General features: G+C 41.1%; 1 protein-coding gene across 1 annotated transcript; it reads left to right on the top strand.

Annotated features, from left to right (window-relative positions):
• Window positions 1-26,844, top strand: LOC114313184 (receptor protein kinase TMK1-like). The gene is made up of 2 exons (XM_082893775.1): window positions 1-2,377; window positions 26,242-26,844. The coding sequence occupies exons 1-2, from the start codon at window positions 148-150 to the stop codon at window positions 26,742-26,744; spliced, it is 2,733 nt and encodes a 910-aa protein (XP_082749901.1). The 5' UTR covers window positions 1-147; the 3' UTR covers window positions 26,745-26,844.
• The last annotated feature ends 242 nt before the right edge of the window (window positions 26,845-27,086 follow it).

The raw sequence follows: 27,086 nt of genomic DNA, 5'->3' as shown, positions 1-27,086 counted from the left end.
TACCATCGCTTTCTATCTCCTTCTTTCTCGAGAAAATGGCAAAACCTCACAAATCACTACGATCACTTTCTTTCTCCTTCTTTCTCGAGAAAATGGCGCACACACAAATCACTACCATCACTTCCTTTCTCCTTCTTTCTCGAGAAAATGGCAAAACCTCATCTGGGTTCCATGCTTTTCTCTCTCTTCTCCCTCCTCTCTTTCCTCGTCTTGGTTCAGTCTCAGTCCAGCTCAACCGACGCTTCAGTAATGCAGGACCTCAAAACCAGCCTCAACCCACCGACTTCACTCGGCTGGACCGACTCAAGCCCCTGCAATTGGCAACACGTAGCTTGCTCCAACGACGGCCGAATCACCCGGATCCAAATCGGGCATCAAAACCTCCAAGGCTCTCTCCCTCCCTCAATCAACAAACTCACTGCCTTACTGAGATTCGAGGTCATGTCCAACCAACTCACTGGTTCGCTCCCGAGTTTCGCCGGGTTGAACTCGCTCCAGTACCTCTTGCTCAACGACAACAACTTCTCTTCCATTCCCTCTGATTTCCTTTCCGGCTTAACCTCTCTCCTAGCTGTATTTCTCGATCAAAACCCCTTTTCGGCTTGGCAAATTCCGGTAACTTTCCAAGACGCCTCAACTCTCCAAGTCTTCTCGGCCGTTTCCGCTAACATCACCGGAAAAATCCCCGATTTTCTCGGCGGCGACACCTTCTCGAGCCTCACGACTCTTCACTTGACTTTCAATTACCTCGAGGGTGAGCTTCCGGCGAGCTTTTCGGGTTCTCCGATTCAGTCTCTGTGGCTAAATGGGCAGATGAGTAGTTCTAAGCTCAATGGCTCAATTGCTGTGATTCAGAACATGACTCAATTGACCGAAGTTTGGTTACAATCCAATTCCTTTTCGGGCCCTTTACCGGACCTTTCGCGCCTCACCATGTTGCAGAACTTCAGTGTGAGAGACAGTGAGGTTACGGGTCCGGTACCGGATTCTTTTGTGAATCTTCCATCGCTTAGGGTTGTGAATTTGACAAACAATCAATTGCAAGGTCCAACCCCGAAATTTCCCCCTTCTGTTGGGGTTGATTTGATTCCTGGAACAAATAGCTTCTGCTTATCTGATCCCGGAGTTCCGTGCGATCCCCGAGTGAATACATTGCTTTTGACTGCGCAATCTGTTGGTTACCCGACTGTTTTTGCGGCGAATTGGAAAGGTAATGATCCCTGTGCAGCGTGGTTGGGGATCAGTTGTAGTAATGGAAACATTACTGTTGTTAATTTTCAGAAAATGGGTCTTACGGGTACGATTTCTCCGAATTTCTCTTTGATTACTTCGTTGCAGATATTGATTCTTGCTAATAATAATTTGACGGGTACTATCCCGAATGAGCTTACAACTTTGCCTAATCTTAAACAATTAGATGTTTCCAACAATCAGCTTTATGGGAAAATTCCATTGTTTAAGAGTAATGTGCTTGTAAAAACTGATGGCAATCCTGATATTGGGAAGGATAGTGGTGGTCCGACTCCGGGGACACCTGGAACCCGAACAGCCCCAGGGAGTACACCTAGTACACCCTCGAATAATGGTACGAAGATTTTGGGAAATAGTGGCAATAAGTCTTCGACTGGTGTGGTTGTTGGTTCGGTGATTGGTGGTGTTTGTGTGGTTTTTGCTTTTGGGGTTGGATTGTTCTGTGTTTACAGGGCAAAACGAAAGCATTCTGGTAGGGTGCAGAGTCCCAATGCCATGGTGGTTAGTCATGGAAGTAGTGGACTTAGTGACATTCACGTTATTGAATCTGGAAGCATGGTGATCTCGATTCAAGTTTTGAAGAGCGTGACTAACAATTTTAGCGAAGAGAATATATTGGGAAGAGGTGGATTCGGAACTGTTTACAGAGGAGAGTTGCACGATGGGACTAAGATTGCGGTTAAGAGGATGGAGTCGGGAGTGGTAACTGAGAAGGGTTTGGATGGGTTCAAGTCTGAGATAGCTGTGCTTACGAAGGTCCGACATCGGCATTTGGTTGATCTTCTTGGATATTGCTTGGATGGAAACGAGAGGCTAATAGTTTATGAGTACATGGCTCAAGGAACTCTTAGTAGGTTCTTGTTTAACTGGAAGGAGGAAGGGTTGAAAACCCTTGAGTGGTCTAAGAGGCTGACCATTGCTCTTGATGTGGCCAGAGGTGTTGAGTACTTGCATGGTTTGGCCCATCAAAGTTTTATTCATAGAGATCTTAAACCATCCAACATTCTTTTAGGAGATGATATGCGTGCTAAAGTAGCGGATTTTGGACTTGTTCGTCTTGCACCAGTTGGAAACTCTTCAGGTAAATTAGCAGGAACTTTTGGATATCTTGCACCAGAATATGCAGGTACTCTTTTATAAATTAAAAATTATAGACATTGAATTTTGATACAAAAACTCAATCTGAATAATTTAATATATTTTTAAAATTCTGAGCCCAAGTAATAGCACCTTCTTTTGAAAATGAGAACCACAATATCCAACATTTTTTTTTTTTATAGAAATTTTGTATCGAAGTATTTGTTTATCACAACCATTTTCATTTTTTCTCTATAAGCTTTTGAAAGACAAAAAAAAAAAAAGAAAAAAAAAAAGTATGTAATGCCTGAAACAAAACAACTGTTAATACTATACCTATAACTATACCTATAAGTTAATACTATATTGATCTGTAATTGATCTGTAGATAGTTGTTGCTAGCCTAGTAGATAGTTGTTGCTAGCCTAGCACAGATAGACACCTTCTTTACACCTTCTTTTCCTTTTGCTTTCATTTGTATATTTTCTTTGTTCATCATTTTGTCTTGTAAAACATCTCCTATATAATGGAGGTTCCATTTGGTTGCAATATATCATTACAAACACAGAGCTAATATTTGCTCTCTCAATCTCTCTCAATTTCTTATATGGTATCAGAGCACAGGTTTTCTGCCTAGCCTCTTCTTCCAACATATTTTTCTGCAGATTGCATTTCATCTGTATCCCTTTTTCGTCCATCTCTGAAATACAGTTTTCACCACACCAGAGCCTTCGTCTCCTCCGGACGATTCCAACGCCACCAATTTCAGTCCAATCCGACGCTACACGCGCTCTCACGCGCCACTTCTGTGAACAGCGCGTCGCTTGCCTCCGCCTTCCGCTTCACACGCGCTCCACGCGTCCTCCACACTGTCCCGTGCTAACGTGCACCGCGCACTACCTTGCTAACGTGCGCCGCGTGTTTCTGACGTCAGCACACGTCAGCCTCTCTGCTACCGTGCACTGCCTGGCCTGTTTTGCTAACGTGCGCCGCGCCCTTTCTTGCTAACGTGCGCCGCGCCCTTTTGCCTCTCATTTCTGTGCCTCTGTGGTCATATTTTGGGTCGTTTTACTCCTTTTCCCACTAATTTCAGCATTCTGAATTCAATGGTAACCTCGGTTTTTTCAGATTCTACCTCCATTGTGCTATTTTTCCCTCATGGATCGCCCGGATTCCTCTAATCACCCTATTTCCGTTATTCTTGACGGGACTAATTATGTCCTTTGGGCACAAGCCATGTCTGGCTTCCTCAAAGGTAAGAAACTTTGGCGTATCATTACTGGGGATGTGTGCAAACCAGTCCCAGCAACCACGGAATCCGCTGCCACGGACTCCGCTGCCAAATATATCGACCGACTAGAAGATTGGGATAGTAAAAACTATCAGATCATCACCTGGCTTCGCAATACTTCTATTACATCCATCAGCCTTCAGTTTGGTAGGTTCCAACTTGAGTCTGCTTCCTCTCCAGCCAAGGCCATCTGGGATTTTTTGCAAGAACGTTATCAGACTACTGGTCTTGCTCACCAATATCAACTTCTGAGTCATCTTCACCGTATGCGCCAAGAAAGCACTCAGACCATTAATGATTTCCTCTCCCAAATGTATTATGTTTGGGATCAACTCGCTTTTTCTGAGCCTCCATGGCCTCATACTGAGGATGCTGCCTTGTTTACTACCTACCGTGACCAACAGCGCTTGGTTCAGTTTCTCATGGCTCTCACTCCTCGTTTTGAGCCCGTCCGCGCATCTCTCCTACATCGCACTCCTTTACCCACTCTTGAGCAAGCCGTTTCTGAACTCCTGTCCGAGGAAACCAGGTTTGGTACTCTCCATCCACACCCTGTGGACTCTGTTCTTGCTACTCCCCAAATTCGGAGTTCTCCTTCACCACAGCGGTCCACTACCTGCAACTATTGTCACAACCGCAATCTTCCATCGACTCATCTTCTGGTTCATTGTCCCGTTCGTCTTTGTCGATTTTGCAACAAGACTGGCCCCGGTCATCTCCAACAAGATTGCTTCCGCAATCCTACCCGTGCCTCTCGCCATGGTCCTTCCATCGGGAATTTTTCCCGCAGCAACTCTTACCGTTCTAGGACTCCATTTAAAAACATGCCTGCTCCACGCACTACTGCTGCCGCCTCCGAAGATTCACCTTCTTCTGTCCCTGTAGATCCTTCCACTCCGGTCTTCTCTCATACCGATGTTGAAGCCATGTTTCAACATTTTTGGCAGCATTCCGGTACTCCTCCATCTACTGCTTTGTCTACCACCGCAAGTAACACTTCCTGGTACTTTGACTCCGCTTGTTGTAATCACATGACCTTTGATCCTACTATTTTTACTCCTCTCTCTTCGACTCCTCATGTTCCTTCTATCCATACTGCCGATGGGTCTCTTCTGTCTGTAAGTCATGTTGGGTCTGTTTCCACCTCTCACTTATCTTTATCCCATGTATATCTTATGCCTGCTCTCATTTTAAATCTTATCTCCATTAGTCAATTATGTGAGCATGGTCTAACTGTTACCTTTTCCCATACTGGTTGTTTGGTGCAGGACCCTCGGACCAGGCAAACTCTTGGGATAGGCCGTAAGCAAGGATGTCTCTACGAACTTATCCATCTTCATGTTCTGGATTCCTCTCAAATCACTGCTCCTACCACTACTACCACTGCTCCTCCTTTATCTCATTTTCAGCTTTGGCACTATCGTTTGGGCCATCTTTCTGTTGGTCGTTTGAAGTCTTTAATTTCTAGTGGTCATTTGGGTACTGTAAGTTCTGATGCTTTCAATTGTGTGTCTTGTCAACTTGCAAAACAACCTGCTTTGTCGTTTAATAAAAGTAATTCTGTTTCTCTTGCGCCCTTTGATCTCATTCATTCTGATATTTGGGGACCCTCTCCTACTCCTACTATGGGAGGCGCACGTTATTTTGTTGTTTTTATAGATGATTTTTCTCGTTTTACATGGTTGTTTCTTATGAAAAATCGCTCTGAACTCAAACAACTTTATTACAATTTTGCTGCAATGGTTAAAACCCAATTTTCTAAAACTATCAAGATTTTTCGCTCCGACAATGCCATGGAATATAAAGATTTTGACTTTCTTTCCTTCCTTAGGAGTCATGTTACTCAACCTCATCGTTCCTGTCCAGGTACGTCCCAACAAAATGGCCGTGCTGAACGAAAACATCGGCATCTACTTGACACTACTCGAGCCCTCCTTCTCTCTTCCTCTTGTCCAGAAAATTTTTGGGGTGAAGCCGCTCTCACTGCTGCTTACACTATCAATTGTATCCCTACACCGGTCATTCATAATCACACTCCATATGAGCGTTTACATGGCACCCGTCCCCCTTACGACACCCTTAGGGTTTTTGGCTCTGCCTGTTTTGTTCTTCTCCAACCTCATGAACGTACCAAACTTGAACCTCGTTCTCGCCTTTGTTGCTTCTTGGGGTATGGCATTGAACATAAAGGGTATCGCTGTTGGGATCCTCTCTCCCAGCGTCTCCGTATCTCTCGTCATGTGGTCTTTTGGGAACACACAATGTTTTCCTCCCTCTCTCAATTCCGTTTATCCGTTCCCTCACCCTCGCTGTGTTTTACTAACCCTTCTGCAGATCTGTTTTCTGATGAGCTTCCTCCACTGCCCATGCCTGACTCTCTTGAGACTGCCTTGCCTACTGGTCTTTCTCCAGCACCTGCCAGCTCTGATGGTCCTGCTCTTGCTCCCTCGGACTCCTCACCCCCTGTTGAGTCTCTTCCTCTGGCTCCTCCTCCTCCTGCTCGACCACACAGGGTAATCCAACCTTCTACTCGTCTTCGTGACTTTATTGTTGGTTCTACTGCTTTTTCTACTTATGAACCCACCTCCTATCGGGAGGCTCGCTCTAATCCTCTTTGGCAGCAAGCTATGACTGATGAATTACAGGCTTTAGACAAAACTCACACTTGGGACATTGTTGATCTTCCTCCTGGCAAGACTGCCATTGGCTGTAAATGGGTATACAAAATCAAAACCTGTTCTGATGGCTCTATTGAGCGCTATAAAGCTCGCCTTGTTGCTAAAGGCTTCAATCAAGAATATGGTATTGACTATGAGGAGACCTTTGCTCCTGTTGCTCGTCTCACCTCTGTTCGCAGCCTCATTGCAGTTGCTCCTACCCGACACTGGGATCTTTATCAAATGGATGTGAAAAATGCCTTTCTTAATGGTGTTCTTCTTGAGGAGGTCTACATGCAACCTCCCCCTGGGTCTATTTATCCACCTCATAAAGTCTGCAAACTTCAACGTGCTTTATATGGTCTCAAACAAGCTCCCCGCGCTTGGTTTGCCAAGTTCAGCTCTACTATTCATGACTGTGGTTTCACCTCCAGCTCTTATGATACTGCACTTTTTATCCGCAAAACTGCTCAAGGGACCACCTTGCTTCTTCTTTATGTGGATGATATGATTATCACCGGTGATGATGTCAATGGTATTCTTCATCTTAAACAATTTCTTAGCCATCATTTCGAGATGAAAGACCTTGGTCCTCTCAGCTATTTCTTGGGTCTTGAAATCTTCCATGATTCCACGGGTTCTTTTCTCTCTCAGGCTAAGTACACATCTGATCTTCTCACCCGTGCTGGTCTTACCGATTGCAAGACTGCCTCAACTCCCCTGGAGCCTCAGAGTCGTCTTACACCTCTTGATGGCACTCTTCTCTCTGATGCTACTCTATATCGTCAGCTGGTTGGCAGTCTTGTCTATCTCACTGTTACTCGTCCTGATATTGCCTATGCCGTCCATATTGTCAGCCAGTTTATGTCGGCTCCTCGTACCACACATTATGCTGCATTAATTCGTATCATTCGCTATCTCAAAGGCACCATGTTTCATGGTCTTCATTATTCCGCCCGCTCCTCTCTCCAGCTTCGTGCTTTCTCTGATGCTGATTGGGCTGGCGATCCTACTGACCGTCGCTCTACTACTGGGTTTTGCTTTTTTCTGGGTGATTCTCTTATTTCTTGGCGCAGTAAGAAACAATCTCTTACTGCTCATTCTAGTACCAAAGCCGAATACCGTGCCCTTGCTGATACTACTCAGGAGCTTCTCTGGCTTCGTTGGCTTCTTGCTGACATGGGTGTTCCTCCCTCTGGCGCTACTGCCCTCTTCTGTGACAATCACAGTGCTCTTCAAATTGCTCACAATGATGTTTTTCATGATCGCACCAAGCACATTGAGATTGACTGCCATTTTATTCGGCAACATGTTACTCATGGTACTGTCCATCTCCATCCGATCTCTTCTGTTGATCAACCTGCTGATATCTTCACCAAAGCTCATTCTCCTGGCCGCTTCGTTGACCTTGTCTCCAAACTCAAGTTGGTTGATGTTTGTCCTCCTTGAGTTTGAGGGGGGATGTTAATACTATACCTATAACTATACCTATAATTTAATACTATATTGATCTGTAATTGATCTGTAGATAGTTGTTGCTAGCCTAGCACAGATAGACACCTTCTTTACACCTTCTTTTCCTTTTGCTTTCATTTGTATATTTTCTTTGTTCATCATTTTGTCTTGTAAAACATCTCCTATATAATGGAGGTTCCATTTGGTTGCAATATATCATCACAAACACAGAGCTAATATTTGCTCTCTCAATCTCTCTCAATTTCTTATAACAACCATCAAGGTGATTTTTAAATTAAAAAATGACGTTTACAAATAATTATTTGGACAAATTATAAAAATAGTTCATGTATTTTGATTCTTCTGTCATTTTGGTATCTATAATTTCAATTGACTTGATTTTGATCTTAAATTTATAATTTTGTTTCAATTCAATCTAATTAGTTATAACTCTTAGCATTTTTTTTATGAAATATATATATATATATATAAGTGGCATGTTTCATATTTTTTAAAATAAAATTATAAATTTACTAAATTCAATGAGTTAAATTTTAGTAATTCAGTGATTTATTTTATTTATTTATTTTTTTTGTTAAAATCACTACGACATTATTAATTGGACGAAATTGATATAAAATTTAAAATTAAAGGTTAGAATTGAGCCAATTGAAGATAGGAGGACTAAAATAACACAAGGGGTAAAATATAAGAATCACGATATAATTTGTCCTAATTATTTTTTTATATATTTTGTGTTAGAATTGCACTTTTCAAAAAATTAGCTAACAAGTCATGAGTTTCCACATAGTTGAACTTAAGTAAATGCTTTTACCTTTCCATTCTACAAAAGTAATTATCCAAGAAAATATCCTTGATATGTTTTAGAAATAGGATTGGATTTATATTACTGTGTACAAAGTGGTCCCTTTTTTTGGTCTAACTATCACATTCATGTTTACTCCTGAAATCAACTTAAAAAAATTTAGAGACAATGATTTAAGGAAAACACTATGGTATGCATTTTTCAAAAGATGTGTACCATTTACATTTTATAATTAAAGAATAAAATAACATAATTTTATATTTTTTGAATTATAACTAAAAATATATTTTTTATTATAACTAAACACAGCATGAGGTACAATTACAAATCTCATTAGTTATAACTAAAATAATCTTATAACTAAATAATAAAATGACATAACTAGGAGTGCTAATGGTACACCCTACGTTATATAGACTTGGGTGCGGGTATTAGATGCGAGTGCGTATCTAAGAGTCGGACATTTCAAAATTAAAAATTAAAGAATACATAAATACGGATCCAAATTTGAATACAGGTACGGGAATACGTTAAATATTTATTTTTAAAATATATTTATTATTTATTGTCTTATGTATTATTTTTATTGATAATATTTTTGATTAATTTATATATATATATATATATATATTTATTTTTAATTGATATATATATACACATATTATAAAAAAAAATATAACAAATAAAGAATAACAAATTATGTTAAAATAAATAATAAATAAAAAATAGATGATTTGTTTTATAGATTTTATTAGAATTTTTATTATTATATATGATCTCTATTATCAGATTTTTACAATTTGCGATTCGATTCACGATTCGATTCACGATTTTTACAAAATCGATACAAATTTATGGGTGAATCTATTTTGAAAATGAATCTCTAGTCAATCGCACGATTCATAATCGATTTACGATTCTATTCACTTTTTACGATTCATGCAATTTTTGAAATTATCGTGTTTGACATATTTTCGACTATTTTTTCTCCATATTTTTAGTGCAAATGACATAACACAATTTTTAATAGCATTTAATACCAAAATAACTGACATATACATGCATGATTTGTTGTTATTTTAGTGATTATAGAATTTTTAATAGGATTCAATCAGATTCAGTCACACCCAACATATTTCTAACCTTCTTTCTCATTTTTTTCCTTTTAAAAATTCATAATATATTTTCTAAAGATGTTTAAGATTAAAGTTACACTGTGAATTATCTATTGCTATTCTATTAAATTAAATATAATTGAATATTATATGTGAGAGGTCAGTTATATCTCTTAAAATATTTTAGGCTTTAAAATAAAAATTCTAAATAATTTTTTCTTATTATTTGCAACACGTTAACTTAAAAAAATATGTATACTTATTGTCCAAATATCATCATTGTTAATTATTGTTACTTTAGAAATTGATAGTTTGTCTATTTGGTTACGGTCTTTATTAATAATAGTTGATAAGAAATATCTATAATAATAAATAAATAAATAAAAAGTAAGATGGTGATCTTTAATAGAAACCTTTGTTAATTTCTTTTCTATGAAACTACGTGATTATTATTCAAAATAACATTTTTATTGATTGAAGTTTAAATATTTCATATTCATAAGATATATTTAACACTAAGTGTGTAAATATATGTTTTTAAGTAATTTAAAAAAAGTGACTGAATCTTTACGATTCACAATTCGATTCGATTTGATTCGCGATCCTTTACGAGGCTATGTCGATTAACGATATGAATCCTGATTTGACAACTATTTATATGATTTTATGGAATTTCTTTAGAGAGAGAGAGAGAGGGAGAGAGAAAAGATGAAGGTGAAGGTAAAGTTGAAGGGGCCTTGAAGTCGAGAGAGAGAGAGAGAGAGAGAGAGAGAGAGAAGATGAAGGGGAAGGTAAAGTTGAAGGGGCCTCGAAGTCGAATGGGAAGTCGAAGCCAACGACAAAGGATCGAAAGGGCCATGCTTGTCGAAGTAGTCGAACAGAGGATCGAAGCCAACGATGGGTTCTCTCTTTGCTCTCTCTTTTATTTCTTTTGCATTTAGGGAAAAATAGGGCTGTATCTATTTGTAAAGAGCCATATTCCGACCATATCCCACACTCATACTCGTGCCGTATCATTTTGACATAGTACCTCCCAAATTTCATAGTCTGTGTAACATAGAGTACACCTTTTTTAAGGATGTGCATGTTAGAATTTCCCATGATTTAATGACATTAATAAAATAGATATAAAGTTGAACTAAAGAAAGGATTCATGCCACAAAGTTTAGTTCTAAAATAATGTTTAATCTAATTAAATAGCCTCTTCTATTTTTTTAATTGATATTTAAAATTTTTACTTTTGTGATTACTTTTGTGATTGCATCGTCCATTAGGGTGCACACTATACAATTTACATTAATAAGTGCCATGATATTGGCTTCTATGTCATATGGATTTGGGTACGAGTGTTAAGTGTTGAGTGTTGAGTTTGAGTGTGTATCTAGAGGTCGGATTCATTAAATCTCAAAGGGTAAATTGCACTGACATCCCTTGAAGTTTCTGTTTAATACGGATTCCCCCATCACATTTGAAAAATTACACTTACTCCTCTGTCAGATTAAAATGACATATTTGTTTATTGGCCTTTATACATGATATCGGTGGGCCCACAAGAGGGTCCGACCCACAACTCAGGACTCAGCCCACAGACTAGATAATAAAGCCTAGTAATCTTGAAAAATCAATGATGGACCAGGACCAATAGCATTCAAACACTTGTCAAGCAGAGGTCTCGCCACATAAGTAGATAAAGATCTTGCAAAGTTATTGCACCCATATATCTACCATTAATGAGGCTCTCACAACATTAAATACGACAACCCCTTCACGTCGGAATATACAGACCCACCATAAACGACGCAAACTAGAATATAGACTTTCGGCCAACACGACAATCTGGAGTGCACAAGGAAATGATGAGCAAAGAATATAAGTAAGCTTTCGAGATGCATTAAAGGTTAAGTTCTTCGTTCCCTTTTTCTCTCTCTACACAGTCAATCTATCTTATTCTAACTCGATCGTCGGAGGGTCCGCCGGGGGATTACCTCCCCCTTTGGACATTTTTGCAGGCACATCCTGCGGGCTTTAAGACCACCAAAGCCATTAGAAGTGTGAATCAGTCCGACCCATCTTCCGTTGAAATTATTGCATCATCAGTTGGCGCCGTTTGTGGGAATCTCTATTTCAAAAAGACAGTTGTGTTCATTGTCACCAGAAGGAACCCCGCAATCATCCACCCCCTACATCAGAGTGGATGGTCACGACTAGATCCATGGCTTCCCAACACAACGCTGGTAACCTTGAAGCTGAGCCCTCTAACCCAAATAACCCGCCTTCATATTTTGCAGAACTCACCAACAGCATCAACCGACTGACCGAGCAGAACCAAACCCTGATCAGTATCTTACTCCAGCGTGACTTGCCTATTCCACCTCCACCACAGCCAATAGTTCCTCTGCACCCAGAACAAGCCCACCATCACCATCAATTCCCACCACACGTGCCTCAAGGAACATTTCCACCCTTCATCCCGTGGCTTCAACTTTCGAATCTTGACAGTTTGCACCTTTCTCCGTCAGGCTCGCAGCCTCGTCAAGATATGCCACCAGCTTTCCATAACCATCCCTTATCACACCATACAGTCACCCATGAAGGTAAGGCTAGCAGTGTTCAACCCCCGATCCCTGTTTGTGGGGATAATGCTCCCGTCTGGGATGAAGAACTGCGGGCCATGAAACTCCAACTATAAGGGGTCATGCAGAACATGTGACACAAGACTTTCTCCACCATCAACTCTCTTTTTACTGCTTCCATCAGGGATAAAACTCTTCCTTCCAAGTTCAAAATGCCATCGATCGACACCTTGGTGGTACCATCGATCCCGTCGACCATGTAAAAGCATATCAGACACTTATGATCTTACATGCCTTTCTAGACGAAATCATGTGTCGTGCTTTCTCTGTCACGCTGAAGGGGTCGGCGTGCCTTTGGTTCAATCAGCTCCCCTCAGACTCAGTTACTTCCCAACTCAACAAATCCTTCTTAAGCCATTTCATTGGTGCTCAACGATAACGACATCTAGCCACCTAACTGCTAAACATCGGGTAGACAGAAGCGGAGTCGTTACGTAGCTATGTCACCCGCTTTAGCACCGAAGCCCTACAAGTGGAGGAAAACAATGACAAGGTCATTCTCACAGCCTTCATGGTCGATTTGCGCCCGTTCGATTTCTTCTTCTTCCTCTCCAAAAATCCCTCGACCACTATGGCCTTCATTCTCGCCAAAGCCCAAAAATACATGAACGTCGAAGACTCTCAAGCAGCTCGCCAAGACTCTACATCCAAAGCCCCCCTCCAAGGACAAAAGAAAAGAGCCTGAACCCCGACCCCTCGCAATATACGCACCGACTCCATCATATCCAGATCGACCTGTATGCTCGGACCGACTAGTCGGTTCGAATGGTACAACCCTCCTCAATTCACCCATGGAGTAAGTTCTAAATCAAATTCAACGAGACTATAACCTAAAATGGCCTTAACCATCCAGATCACCTTCCAACCGACGGGATCAATCCAAGTACTATCGTTTCCATCAAGACCATGACCACAACACTGACGAATATGTCAACCTCAAAGACTAGGTCAAGGATCTGATCCGCTAAGGACGCCTCAGTCGATTTACAGCAGCTCGTCCCCTGCTAAGGCCTAGAACTGGCCCCCCAAACCATAACCGTTAACACACTCCCCCTCGACGACCAGCACAACTCGAGCAGAATGATGATCGGCCTCAATACCAACCCCGAGCACAAGGCGACCCTCCTCGGTCGGCAAGATCAGAGTCATCGCTGGAGGGCTCGCATGCGGTGGACCATCTAGGTCGGCACAACGAGCGTAGCTCAGAAAAATTAGATAAGGCTCTGACAATGAAGTAACGACACTAGACCACCCCTACAAACAGCCTAAGTAATGATCTGAACCAATCACCTTTACGGAGGCAAACTGCATAGGTATTCGCTACCCCCATGACAACCCCCTGGTCATTTTCGCTCTCTTATCAAATTACAAAGTCAGACGAGTACTTGTTGATAATGGCAGTTCTTCCGACATCATTTTCCTCAATGCTTACCGACAGCTTAAGGTCGGAGAAGAAAAGTTGTCGCCTCTCCAAACCCCACTAGTCAGCTTCACCAGCGATTAGGTGACCTCCATAGGCTCCATCGATCTTCCCATCACCATCGGAGAATATCCATGGCAATCTACCAAACTAATCACTTTCCTCGTCGTCGACTGCCCTTCTGCTTACAACATCATACTTGATCGCACATCTATCAACGCCCTCCAAGTTGTCACCTCTGCCTACCATCTAGCCATGAAATTTTTGACCGATTAGGGGGTCGGCACAGTAAGGGGCAAACAGACGGTGGCCAGAGTGCTACGTCGCCTCGTTAAAGGAAGTCAAGATGAAAAAGGCTATGATTATCGAGGGCCTTGACGCTCGAGACGGGAAAGAGCTAGTTAGAGGCGAACCAGTGGAGGAACTAGTCGAAATACTCATTGATCCCACTGATTCAACAAAAATGGCTAAGATTGGTAGTCAACTGTCCTCTTAGGCCAAGGTTGACCTCACGACCCTCTTAGCCGAGCATAAAGACGTCTTTGTTTGGACCCATTCAGATATGCCAGGTATCGACCCTTCTTTTATTATCCATCGCTTCAGCATTGAGCCCCAGTTCCGCCTATTTCACCAAAAGTAGCGCATTTTTCATCCAGAACGCAACAACGTCATTACTACTAAGGTGGACAAGCTGTTAAAGGTCCGGTTCATTAGAAATGTAGACTACCCTAAATGGCTATCCAACGTAGTCTTGGTTCAAAAAAGTAATGGCAAGTAGAGACTCTGTGTTGACTACTCCGACCTCAATCGAGCTTGTCCTAAGGATACCTACCTACTTCGCCGAATAGATCTACTGGTCGACGCAACGGTCAGCCACCAGATGCTCAGCTTCATGGTTTCTCAGGCTACAATCAAATCTTAATGCATGCAACTGACCAGGAACATACCTCCTTCATCACTGACAGATGAACTTATCATTACTGAGTGATGCCATTCGGTCTGAAGAATACAGGAGCTACTTACTAACGTCTGGTTAATGCCATTTTCAAACATCAGATCGGTTGCAATATGAAGGTGTACGTCGATGACATGCTCGTCAAAAGCAGACTCTTCTCCGATCACCTAATAGACTTGCGAAAGGCCTTCCAAGCCCTACGCAAGTACAAGAAGAAACTGAACCCCGAGAAGTGCGTATTTGGCGTCGGATTTGGTAAGTTTTTGGGATTCATTGTCAGCCATCGAGGTATCAAGGCCAATCTGGAGAAGATCAAAGCCCTAATCGAAATGCAATCTCCCCAAATGGTAAAGGAGGTCCAGCAACTCACTGGTAAAGTCGCCGCTCTCAATCGATTCATTTCCCGAGCTACTAACAAATGTCTTCCATTCTTCAAAGTTCTTCGGTAGACTTTTGAATGGAACACTGAGTCCGAAGAGGCTTTCCAACAACTAAAGCAGTGTATGGATAACCCCCCTCTCATCTCTCAACGATTGTCGGGCGAGACCCTCTCCATTTACTTAGTCGTCTCCAATACCGTGGTTAGTGCTGCTCTCATCAGAAAAGACGGCTCCATCTAGTGCCCGGTTTACTGCATTAGCCGCGCACTTCAAGCGACAGAACAAAATTATCCCTTGTTAGAAAAAATGGCCCTCGCTCTGGTCATCGCCTCCAAACGCCTCTGACCTTCTTTCTAAGCCCACTGCATAGTGGTTCTCACTAACCAGCTTTTGAAAATGGTCATGCAACAACCAAAATCATCAGATAAACTCATGCAATGGTTCGTTGAACTAAGCCAGTATGAAATCTCTTACCAACCTCGAACAACTATCAAAAGCCAGGGTGTCACTGACTTTATCTTGGAATTCACCAATCCCACTCCGAACGTACCTCTTCCGCCAGCACACATCACCGCAAATACAGAAGACCCCTACTCTTGGACCCTTAGTGTTGATGGTTCATCTCACAAAGAAGGTAGCAGAGCTGGCTTAATCCTTACCACCCTAGAAGGAGAATACTTCAAGTGTGTCGTTCGATTCCTATTTTCGGCAAATAATAATCAGGCCGAGTATGAAGCCCTCATAGCAGGTCTCCGACTGGCTAGAGACATCGGAGTCGACCATCTCTGAGTGCTTAGTGACTCTCGGTTGGTAGTCGGATAGATAACAGACGAGTTTGATGCAAAGGGGGAAGCCATGCGCTCATACAGGGACATTGCTTTTCCTCTGACCCACTTCTTTAATAGTTTTCACATCCGATATGTCCCTAGGTCAGAGAACTCCGAAGCAGATAAAATGACACAATTAGCCTCCGCAAATTAATCAGACCTCTGCCATGGCATCTGGGTTGAATACCTGACCAATCCAGCAATCTCACCAGATCAGCAAGTAATCCATCTACTCCAGAACGAACCTATCTCGTGGGCCCAAGAAATTATCACATTCTTAGAATAGGAAATACTATCTGCAGATAGACAGAAGGTTACCAAAGTCAAAACTCAGTCCTCGAATTATGCCCTTGTCAACGACATCTTGAATAAGAGGGGATTTTCACGGCCGTACCTTAGATGCCTCAACAATGATCAAGCAACTTATGTAATGAGAGAAATACATAAGGGAGTTTCTGGAAATCACTCTGGAGGACGATCTCTAGCTGATAAAATTCTCTGAACAGGTTACTTTTGGCCCACACTTTGTCAGGACGTTGCTGATTTTGTGATGAAATGCGACAAATGCCAACGCTTTGCTAACATTCCCCACGCCCCTCCAACAGAGCTGATCATGCTCAGCAGCCCTTGTCCCATCGCTAAATGGGAAATCGATCTCGTGGGCCCTCTATCGACCGGCAGGGGCCAAGTAAAGTTTGCCGTAGTCGCCATCAATTATTTCACCAAGTGGGTCAAAGCGGAACCTCTTGCCAAGATTACATAGCGGAATACCACTAAGTTCATCCGGCAGTCCATTGTGTGTCGTTTCGGAGTTCCACAAGCCATTGTCTCCAACAACAGCAAACAGTTCAACAACGTCAATTCAGGGAATTCTGCGTAGAACTCAATATGAAGACCTGTTTTTCCTTCCCAGGCCATCCTCAAGCCAACGGTCAAGTGGAGGTTACCAACTGCACCTTGCTGAAAATCATCAAGACCAAGCTGGAGTCTGCCAAGGGCCTCTAGGGAGTGGAATTGCCAAACATCCTCTGGGCCTATTGGACGACTGCCTGAACTCCAACTGGGGAGACCTCATTTCGCCTAACATACGGCGCCGAAGAAGTCATCCCCATGGAAGTTGGTCTACCGACGCCCAAAGTCATCCACCCTAATCCACACTTGAACGAAGACCTTCGGAGAGCCGACCTAGACCTCATCGACGAACTACGAGAAACGACCGCCGTCCGACTAGTCTTATACCAACAGAAAGTAAGGCAACACTATAATCACAGAGTCCGGCCGAAGGCATTCACAGTGGGAGACCTTGTCTTACACGAAGCCACTTTTGCCACCAAAGACCCAATCGAGGGCAAGCTAGCAGCTAAGTGGGAAGACCCTTACATCGTCAAAGTAAGACCCCGCCTAAGCACATACCGTCTCCATGACATGGAAGGCAGAGACTTTCCTCATCCATGGAATGCTGAACACTTGAAACTAGGGGTGCAACTCGGGCGGGTTCGGTCGGGTTAGGGGTCTTCCCAAGCCCGACCCGAATTGTATTTGGCACTGCCCAGGCCCGCCCAAGCCCGACCATGAACCCGAGCATTGTTGCCCAAGCACGGCCCAAGCTTTGTATTTTGAACTTGGGTTGCCCGAATTGCTCGAGTCCAGGAACCTGTAGGTAGATCTAAGGGTAGACATAAAAGATGCTAATCTAATGGTAGAAAACTAACCAAAAAAAAAATAAAAAATAAAAATTAAGACTAACTCTTTTACTTAATAGAAAACTAACCAAAAAATAAATAAATAAATAAAAATTAAGACTAACTCTTTTACTTAATTTATATATATTACATAATTTATTAAATTATATATATATTATATATTATATATTATATACTTTATATAATATATTAAATTGAATTCGGGTTCGGGTTGCTCGGGTTGGCCATTGGTTCTGCCCAAGCCCGGCCCGAATTGCAATTCGGGCATAAAAAATCTGCCCAAGCCCGTCCAGATTACAAGATATAGTTGCCCAAGCCCTAAAAAAACTCGGGCTGGGCTCGGGTTGCTCGGGTTGAGCCCGCCCGAGTTGCACCCCTACTTGAAACGTTATTTTCAATAAAGCGACATTTCCTACTTTTTGTTTGATTCCAATTGTTGTATGTTTCGTTTTGCTAATCGGAACACTTGTCTATTTTGGCCCTCGCCATGCAAATACACATATTTATGATTGTAGGACTATGACAACAATTCAAAATTCCCATTATCTGTGCTGTGCCTTAATCCAAAATTAAACAAAACCTCAGCTAGACTAAGCCCTCCAAAGCCTCAACCAGACTGAGCATGAAGAGCTCAGCCAAACTGAGTTAACCATAGCCTCAGCCAGACTAAGCATGAAAAGCTCAGCTAGACTGGTTAAACAAGCCTTAGCTAGACTAAGCATGAAGAGCTCAACCGAACTAAGTTAACCAAACCTCAGCTAGACAGAGCCCTCCAAAGCCTCAGGCAGACTGAGCATGAAAAGCTCAGACAGACTAAGTTAACCATAGCCCCAGCCAGAATGAACCCTCTAAAGCCTCAGCCAGACCGAGTATGAAGAGCTCGGAGAGACTGAGTTAACCATAGCCTCAGCCAAACTGAGCCCTCCAAAGCCTCAGTTAGACTGAGCAGGAAGAGCTTAGCTAGACTGAGTTAAACAAGCCTCAGCCAGACTGAGCATGAAAAGCTCAACCATAAGTTAAATCGTACAAGGCTTGGTCCTATTCAAGTGTCCATGCAAGTATGCCACTCTAATTGTCAACCTTACACCCAAAACTTGGTAAGTTCAGCCAAAATTACAAACACCTAATTAAATCCAATTTCATTTCTATCCAAGGCCATTTTTACCCAAGTTAAATTATTTTTTCAGTTCTACCTAAGGCCATTTCCTTATTTTCCACCAATTTAAGGCATTAATCATCCTCATACGACACAAACATAACAACCACAAAAGATATTCCAATTTTTATTTATTAACATCTTGCAAAACTGTACATCTCATTATAGAAATTACATCTCTACATCCCCAAAATAATAATAATAATAATAATAAAACAAGATACAAAACGAACAACACTCAGGCCTAGACTCCCCATTGCTCGCCTTCGTTGGATACCAAATCTTCTTTTTCGATGCCTTTATCTAGTGGGGTTTGGGCAATGTCCTCCTCTTCTGGCCTCACTCCGCTAAAATCTGCACCTAGGAAGAGCTCCTCCGCCTTATACTTAAAGCTTGTCCAGCCACTATCCCAATACATGCTCATCTCGTGTTTATAACAATCCGACTGTTGAAACCGTCGAATTATCTCTTCTTTGGTTTCCCCCTCCACCAGCTCCGCAACGGCCATGTTTGATGGTCCAGCCCCACCATCTCCCTCTCTGGCCAAGCTCCTCGCCACCACTGCGTCCACAGCCATTTGGAACTCTAAGGATAACTTAAACTGTTCCACTGCCGTCGTACACAGATCTGGATAGGTAACATATTTAGATTCCATCATTCTGGCCAACTCTACTGTCTTGGCCTTCTCTTTTTCCAAGGCTCTCTCCAAATCAGTGATGTGTGCGTCTACATCCTCCTTATCTTTCACGGCTAAGTCGCGCAGCTCTTCATTGTTCACAAGGGCCTCCTCCAATCTCTCCTTGGCAGTAGCACAAGCTTGCTGAGCCTCGTTAGTTCTCTTCTGCTCGCTCACCAACTCAAACTCTAGTGATATCACCCTATGGCGTACCGCTTCCAACTCAGACTTGGCGACTGACAACTTGGACGCAACCTCACTCTGGCTCATCCTGGTGTGCTCAGTCAAGTAACTCTGTACCACTGCTAACACCTCTTTTTTTTCCTCTGAGCGTAGGCCAGACTTTTTGCATAGGCAGTCTGCGCTGCTTTTCTCTAACAAGCTATCTCCTCCCTTAAGTTTTGCACTTGCGATCGTGCCTCTTCTAGTTGGGCCTTCAACAGCTCCGTTTCCACTTTCGCCCCCACTGCCTTGCCAAGAAGGGCAACAGCCAGGGTCGCCGCTTCCATTTGTGCTGAGCAAAATCCTCTAAGGAGGTTGACCTCTGTAAATCGCGTCACACTCCGCACCATTGCATCGTCCATAGCCCCCAACAGACGGTCTGAGGCCACCCTCGCTTCGCCTCCATCACCTACTAGGCAGCCAGCCACCGCACAAACATGGTGCGTAACGGTATTCAATGCGGCGCCCCTCTTTGCTCCGACCGATCACCCTACTCCTACCTCTTACCTTGGGGGCACTTCTTTGTAGGGTACGTCCTTAGGGGGTAGGTCTATTGCCCGATTGTCCTCTAGCAACCCTTTTTGCTCATCCACTACCTGCTCCCCCCCCCCCAACCTTGGTCTCTTCTTCCCCTTTTTTTGGGGGCCTCTCCGCCACTCCATCTTTCGTCTTCTTCACCATGGGCCGTTCTTTTCTACCCTTTGCGGCCACTTTCCTCCTCTTATTCTTCAATACCAACTCTACATCTTTTTCGCTTCTCTCTTCAGCGGGTCCACTAGTGCTCACAGCGGCATGAAATCGGTTAAGTCCTTCTCACCCAAGGGCTTCAATCATGGTCGGACCAGCCTCTTTACGACAAACTTAGGCGCTGGGCCTAATTGCTGCTCCTTGTATTTTTTGGCCTTCATGAAAGCACGTTTGTCCTCCACCTCCTACGTTTTCCTCCTCATCTCTACCTCTTCTAGAGCAGGGTCTCTTTCGTTTGGCTTAGGCCCCAGGTTCAGGGCAAAGAGGGTCGAAGGTTGGACAAGGTCGTCCTTCTTTAGTCCCTTATTTTCCCTCTACTCCTTCACTTGTTTCACCTTACTCTCCGCCACCGCCTCCAACTTCGGCTCTAGTGACTTTGTGGGAACTTTCCAACTCATGCGCACCCTCCTCCTGCTATTCGCTGACACGCAAAACCATCTTGGCCTCTAACCCTTCACCGACGAAGGCAACCCTGCTACCAGTCCTCTCCCCACCACCACCTGCAACGTCACTAAGGTCTCCTGCTGCCTTGAGGCTTTGTAGCATGAAAAAAAATCATCCACAGTCATCCCTTCCTTCCCAGTTGCCCACGGCCACGCGATCGCGCAGGCAAATATTATCTTCCACGCATTCGGCATCAATTGCTCTGGGGCCACCTCCAGACGGTTTAGTACGTTCACCACTAACTGCGGGAAGGGCAACCTCAAGCCTCCATGCAACGCCTCTTCGTACAAAGTAAACTTCATCGGCCATGCATCTGATGCCATCTCTTTCGCCTTTAGCACTCTCAACTCCACTTCCTCCGGGATTTGATATTTACTCCGAATCTCCTCCAGATCTTTTGCCGTTAACACGGATTTGTCCGCCTTCGTGTGCTAATGGTTGGGCGCCACTTGGCTAATGGGTTGGACTGCTGCCATCATCGTCGTTGACAAGGATCCCGCCGGTCGCTTCACTCTCCTTCCCGCCCTGTACTACTCCGTCAACTCTATCGCATCATCCTCTCTTAAAGATTCTAAACCCATAGTTGCTGCTTTGTCTTAGGCTATCTCTGCTACGTTTTTGACTATCGCTTCAATTGCGAGCACTAGGAAATCTACGATTTGTAAAAGGGGAGAGTCCACTGCGACGAAGGAACTTAAGTCTGGAATACGATGATTTTTCACAATTAGGTACGTAAAGCGTATTACTCCAAAGGCATAGGGTTTGCCTATTTTCCAAGGATCGCTGTTAAAATTCGCTAGTTTAAAAATTTCACCAAGTTCAAACCCCCGTTTTTCCCACGTCCTATACTAACCCTTCGTTTTCTACTAATGCATCATCTCCCCAACCACTGGCCTCGATTACCCCACTTGTACGGCTACGATTCGTCCATCACCCCATCCCTCATCTTTCCTTTCCCCTATCTATTCCACTTCACATCATCACTTGCTTCATCGCTCCTAGAGCCCCATGTGCCGTCACTGCCTCTTCGGCTCTCCTCACGATCGGTCATCTCGCTCGGCCACCTTCGCGGTTGGCCCTTCTCACGATTGGTCATCTCGCTCGCCTCTCCTTCGCAGTCGGCCCTCCTCACGATCGGTCATCCCGCTCGGCCCCCTTTCGCGTTCGACCCACCTTATGATCGGTCATCCCACTGGGCCCCGTTCACGATTGGCTCTCCTCACGATCGGTCATCCCGCTCAGCCCCCCTTCGCGTTCGGCCCACCTTACGATCGGTCATCCCGTTCGGCCCCTTTCACGGTTGGCTCTCCTTACGATCTGTCATCCCGCTCGGCCTCGCTTTGCGTTCGACCCACCTTACGATCGGTTATCCTGCTCGACCCCTTTCACGGTTGGCTCTTCTCACGATTGGTCATCCCGCTCAACCCCCCTTCGCGTTCGGTCGTCCTTACGATTGGTCATCCCGCTCGGCCTTCTTTGCGGTCGGCCTTTCTTACGATCGACCATCCCGCTCGGCCACCTTCACGGTCAGCCCTCCTCACGATCGACTCCTTACCTATTCCTTTCGTTGGACTAAAGCTGCACTTGGGAATGAAGGACTACTAATATCGGTGGGTCCACAAGGGGGTTCGGCCCACGACTCAGGACCTATCCCACGGACTAGATAATAAAGCCCAATAATCTTGAAAAATCAATGATGGACCAAGACTAATAGCATTCAAACACTTGTCAATCAGATGCCTAGCCACATAAGTAGACAAAGATCCTGCAAAGTTATTACACCCATATATCTACCATTGATGAGGCTCTCACAGCATTAAATACGACAACCCCTTCACGTCAGAATATACATACTAACCATGAACAATGCAAGCTAGAATATAGATTTTCGGCCAACACAACAGTCTGGAGTAGACAAAGAAATGATGAGTAAAGAATATAAGGAAGCTTCCGACACGCATTAAAGGTTAAGTTCTTCGTTCCCTTTTTCTCTTTCTACACAATCAATCTATCCTATTTTAACTCGATTGTCGGAGGGTCCGCCGGGGGGATTACCTCCCCCTTTGAACCTTTTTGTAGGCACATCCCGTGGGCTTCAAGACGAGCAAAGCCATTAGAAGTGTGGATCAGTCCGAATCATCTTCCATTGGAATTATCGCATCATCAATACATATAAAATAATAAAATAATGCAGATATTTTATTCATGTCATTTAAGGAAAATAACAATTACCTTCTTTTGTTTAACTCACACAAAAATTTGAGTTTTATTTATTTTTTATTTTTTACTAAATTTTTTTAATATATTAAGCTATTTTTATTTTTTAGATATACTTAAGAAATATAATATTTTGTATTTTTCTTTTTAAATTCACCAAATACAAAAAAATAGAAAAATACAAAAAAAATCAATATATTATCTTATTTTGTTGTATTCAATGGATTTTTTTTAAAATTTTTTGTACAAATCTTATACTTATTAAATATATCTATATTAAATTAATCTAATCTAGATATAATGGTGGAAATAAAAATGAAAAATTATATTCATATATAAAAATTTATACAAAAAAATATCATAGAAATGTTATGATAGTGATAATGTTGAAAATATAAATCATGCTTATGAGTGTTTTGTTTTAAAGTGGAAAGTTACCATTAAGCTATATCATTGTAGTTGAAAATTCTATGTAAAATTAATGTTTGTATATTATCACTCAATAAAAATATGTTCAGGTAGAATTTAATGATGGAAAGCTATAGAATGTAGTCATAATGATAGAAAGAATAAATGGTAGGAAAAAGGACAAGATAGTCATTTAGAAAAAATTTGGATAAATTACATTGACACCCCCTGAGGCTTCTATTTAATACAGATTCCTCCATCGTGTTTGAAAAATTATATCCCTCTCCCTAAGGTTTGTAATCTCATTACAAATTGTCTCCTGGATACCTGATGTCATGTCCTAAATTTTTTTAAATGACTATTTTGCCTTCTTTTTTTTACCATTTCTTCTCCCTACTATCATGATTATATTTTACAGCTTTTCATCATTAAATTTTACCTGAACATATTCTTATTGAGTGATAACATACAAATATAAATTTTTAAATACAATGATATAGCTTAATGGTGACTTTTCACTTTAAAACAAAACGCACCTATAAACATGATTTATATTTACAACATCACTATCAAAATAATTTTATGATATTTTTTATATAAATTTTTATATATTAATAGAATTTTTCATTTTTATTTCCATCATCATTTTTCTTTGTCATCTATTCACCCACATTTATTACAGTATTAACAAATAGCACCATTTGCATTTATTATAGTCTTACTAAATTTTTGTATTTTTATTTTTTTCTTGTACGTGGTAATTTTTTTTTAAAAAAAAATCACAAAATATTATACTTCTTAAGTATATTTAGATTAGATGTATCTAAAAAATAAAAAATTGCTTAAAATATAAAAAAAAAAAATCAGTAAAAATAAAAATAAAAAAAAAACGCGAAAAATAAAGAAATTCACTTTTTTGTGTGAATTAAACCAAAGAAGATGATTGTTATTTTTTTGAAATGACATGAATAAAATATTAACATTATTTTATTATTTTATAAGTAGAAAGGATAATGGGTAAATATGGCATTTTAATCTGACAATGGTGTAAGTGTAATTTTTTAAACGTGAGGAAGGAATCTGTATTAAACAGAAATCTCAAGGGTCAATATAATTTATTCAAAATTTTAAGGCATGATATCAACAATTCAGGAGGACAATTTATAATGAGATTACAAACCTTAGGGAGGGAAATATAATTTTTCAAATGTGAAGAAAAATCTGTATTAAACAGAAATCTCAGGGGGTTGTCAGTGTAATTTATCCAATCTCAAAATTAAATATATGAAACTCTGCGAGCGCACAAGCACACAAAAAATAAAATAAAACAAAACAAAATAAAATCATATTTTTATATTTTTATTTGAGTACTATGTGTAATGTACATTTTTGTTACTTATTGTAATGCATTTATACAACAATTTCACTCATTTTACCAAGAGCAATGCTAGAGGGCTACAAAAAATGTGGTTCAAATGGCTCAAAATTGTCAAAAACGACGTCGTTTTGGACGTAAAACGACACAAAACGACGTTGTTTTGGCAGTTTTAAGCCATTTGAGCCACACTTTTTGTGGCCCTCAAACATTTTTCTTTTACCAATGTCCAATGTTGAGTATCCGACACAGGATAATTGATTTAAATAGCTCGGGTAGTGTACATATATATTTATATATATTTGGGGGATCTATATTGGCTCTCATGTTGAAATCTTGAATTTTTTTATTATTAATTTTTTTTAAACAAAAGTTGAGTCCCTTGAAAGGGTCATTTATTCATAAACTCCTCTTCACCTCTTTATGTTTCACTTTGCTCAAATTATTTTTTTATGTTCCAATAAGTCTTATGGGTAATATAATTACTAAAATACTCCTAATAATAATATTCACATTGATAGTGTAAATATTCTGTAATGTGAACATTTACACTGTCAATGTGAATATTCAAGTTATTAAGGATTTTAAAAATATTTTTAAAGGTAAAATTATCCATAAAATACCTTAAATATAAGAATTATGATTTGATAGATCAAATATTTAAATAATAGGACATGTTAAAATGCAAAAATACATTATGGATTAATTGACGTACAACTATTTGAAGAATGATTTCCTAGTAAGGCCTAGTTTGACATAATATAAAAAAGTCAAAAAATCACAATCCTATTTAAGTCACATCATCTCATTTAAATCATATCATTTCTCTACCACATTACTTCAAACTTAACTCATATTTTACGTTTTTTTTTATAAAAAGTCAAAAATTACACTTATGTAGATCATTTCAAACAACATTTGAATACAAATTACCGAAAGTCTTTGCACATATTTTCAAACCCATGTTCCTCTTGGAAGTTGGGTATTGAAAATATGATTTCAAAGTAGAAGTGAAATCATGTTTTAAATGCATAATTTTAATTAATGAATTTTTTACAATCGTCCATTTGAAACACAATTTTAAATCTAAGGTCGTACTTTGACAACACAGTTTAGGATTTAAAATATAAATAATGCTTGGGACTCCCTTTTGGGGTCACTCCCTCACCCCCTCTTTGCCACGTTGCGGGTGGTGATTGGAGGAGTAGGAAAAAAAAGAAAAAGAAAAAGAAAATGTAACCAATGAGAGAGAGAGGGGGTCAAAAAGGATGGGAGAAAAAAGGGGATGAATCATTGTTATTAAAATATATAAGTTCAAAAGTACTTGCATTTGGTATTTTTTTTTTTTTTTCTTCTTTTGATAAAAAGCTGCTTTTGATCTTGAAATCTTTTGTATGATTGGACAGCAACGGGACGAGTGACAGTTAAGATTGATGTGTTTAGTTTCGGAGTAATTTTAATACAATTGATTACTGGAAGAAATGCCGTATTTGAACTTGAGCCCCAGCAGGATGAGTACATTGATCTCGTCACATGGTTTCGTAAAATACGTATTTACAAAGGTTCATTCCAAAAAGCTATCGACCCAACAATTGCTCTTGATGAAGAAATACTTGTGAGTATCAACACTGTTGCTGAGTTGGCTGGTCATTGTTGTGCAAAGAACCCCTCACAGAGGCCCAACATGGCCCATGTAGTCAATGTACTTTTATCGCTAGTTGAGCTTTGGAAACCATCAGACGCTCAGGAGCGATTTGAATTCTCTGGAGAGGTCAAGTCGACACATTATAGCCATACATTCCAAAATGAGTGGCCACAATTTTGTCACGACACTGAAAATTCTAATCACAATTTTGGGAAATCATTACAGGCCCATGGTCTTAAAATACCACCATCAAAGACAATTTAAGTGGTGATCATGGGACCAAAAGTTTCCTAAGAAATATATGTAGAGTGTGTTATACTTTGTTTTGACCAAAAAAAAAGCTTACGAAAAATATTTTTCTATACTTAGCCTGTGTTTGGCAAGGGCTTTTTCAGGCTTTTTTGGCTATTTTAGCCACAAAAAACAAAATAGGCTATTTTAGCCATAACAAACAAAACATCACATCCAACCTATAATCATTACATTCTTCTCTCACAAAAAAAGTCAAAAAAGCCAAAAAGCCAAAAAGCCCTTCCCAAACCAAGCTTTTTAGCCTAGGCTAAAATAGCCAAAAAAGCCAAAAAGCCAAAAAGCCAACCCACTTCC

This window comes from Camellia sinensis, chromosome 11 (assembly GCF_055761805.1).
Source record: "Camellia sinensis isolate YWXY chromosome 11, ASM5576180v1, whole genome shotgun sequence".
NCBI classification, from domain to species: Eukaryota; Viridiplantae; Streptophyta; class Magnoliopsida; order Ericales; family Theaceae; genus Camellia; species Camellia sinensis.
Note: the sequence above shows the minus strand (reverse complement) of the source record. Positions and strands in the feature narration are given on the sequence as shown.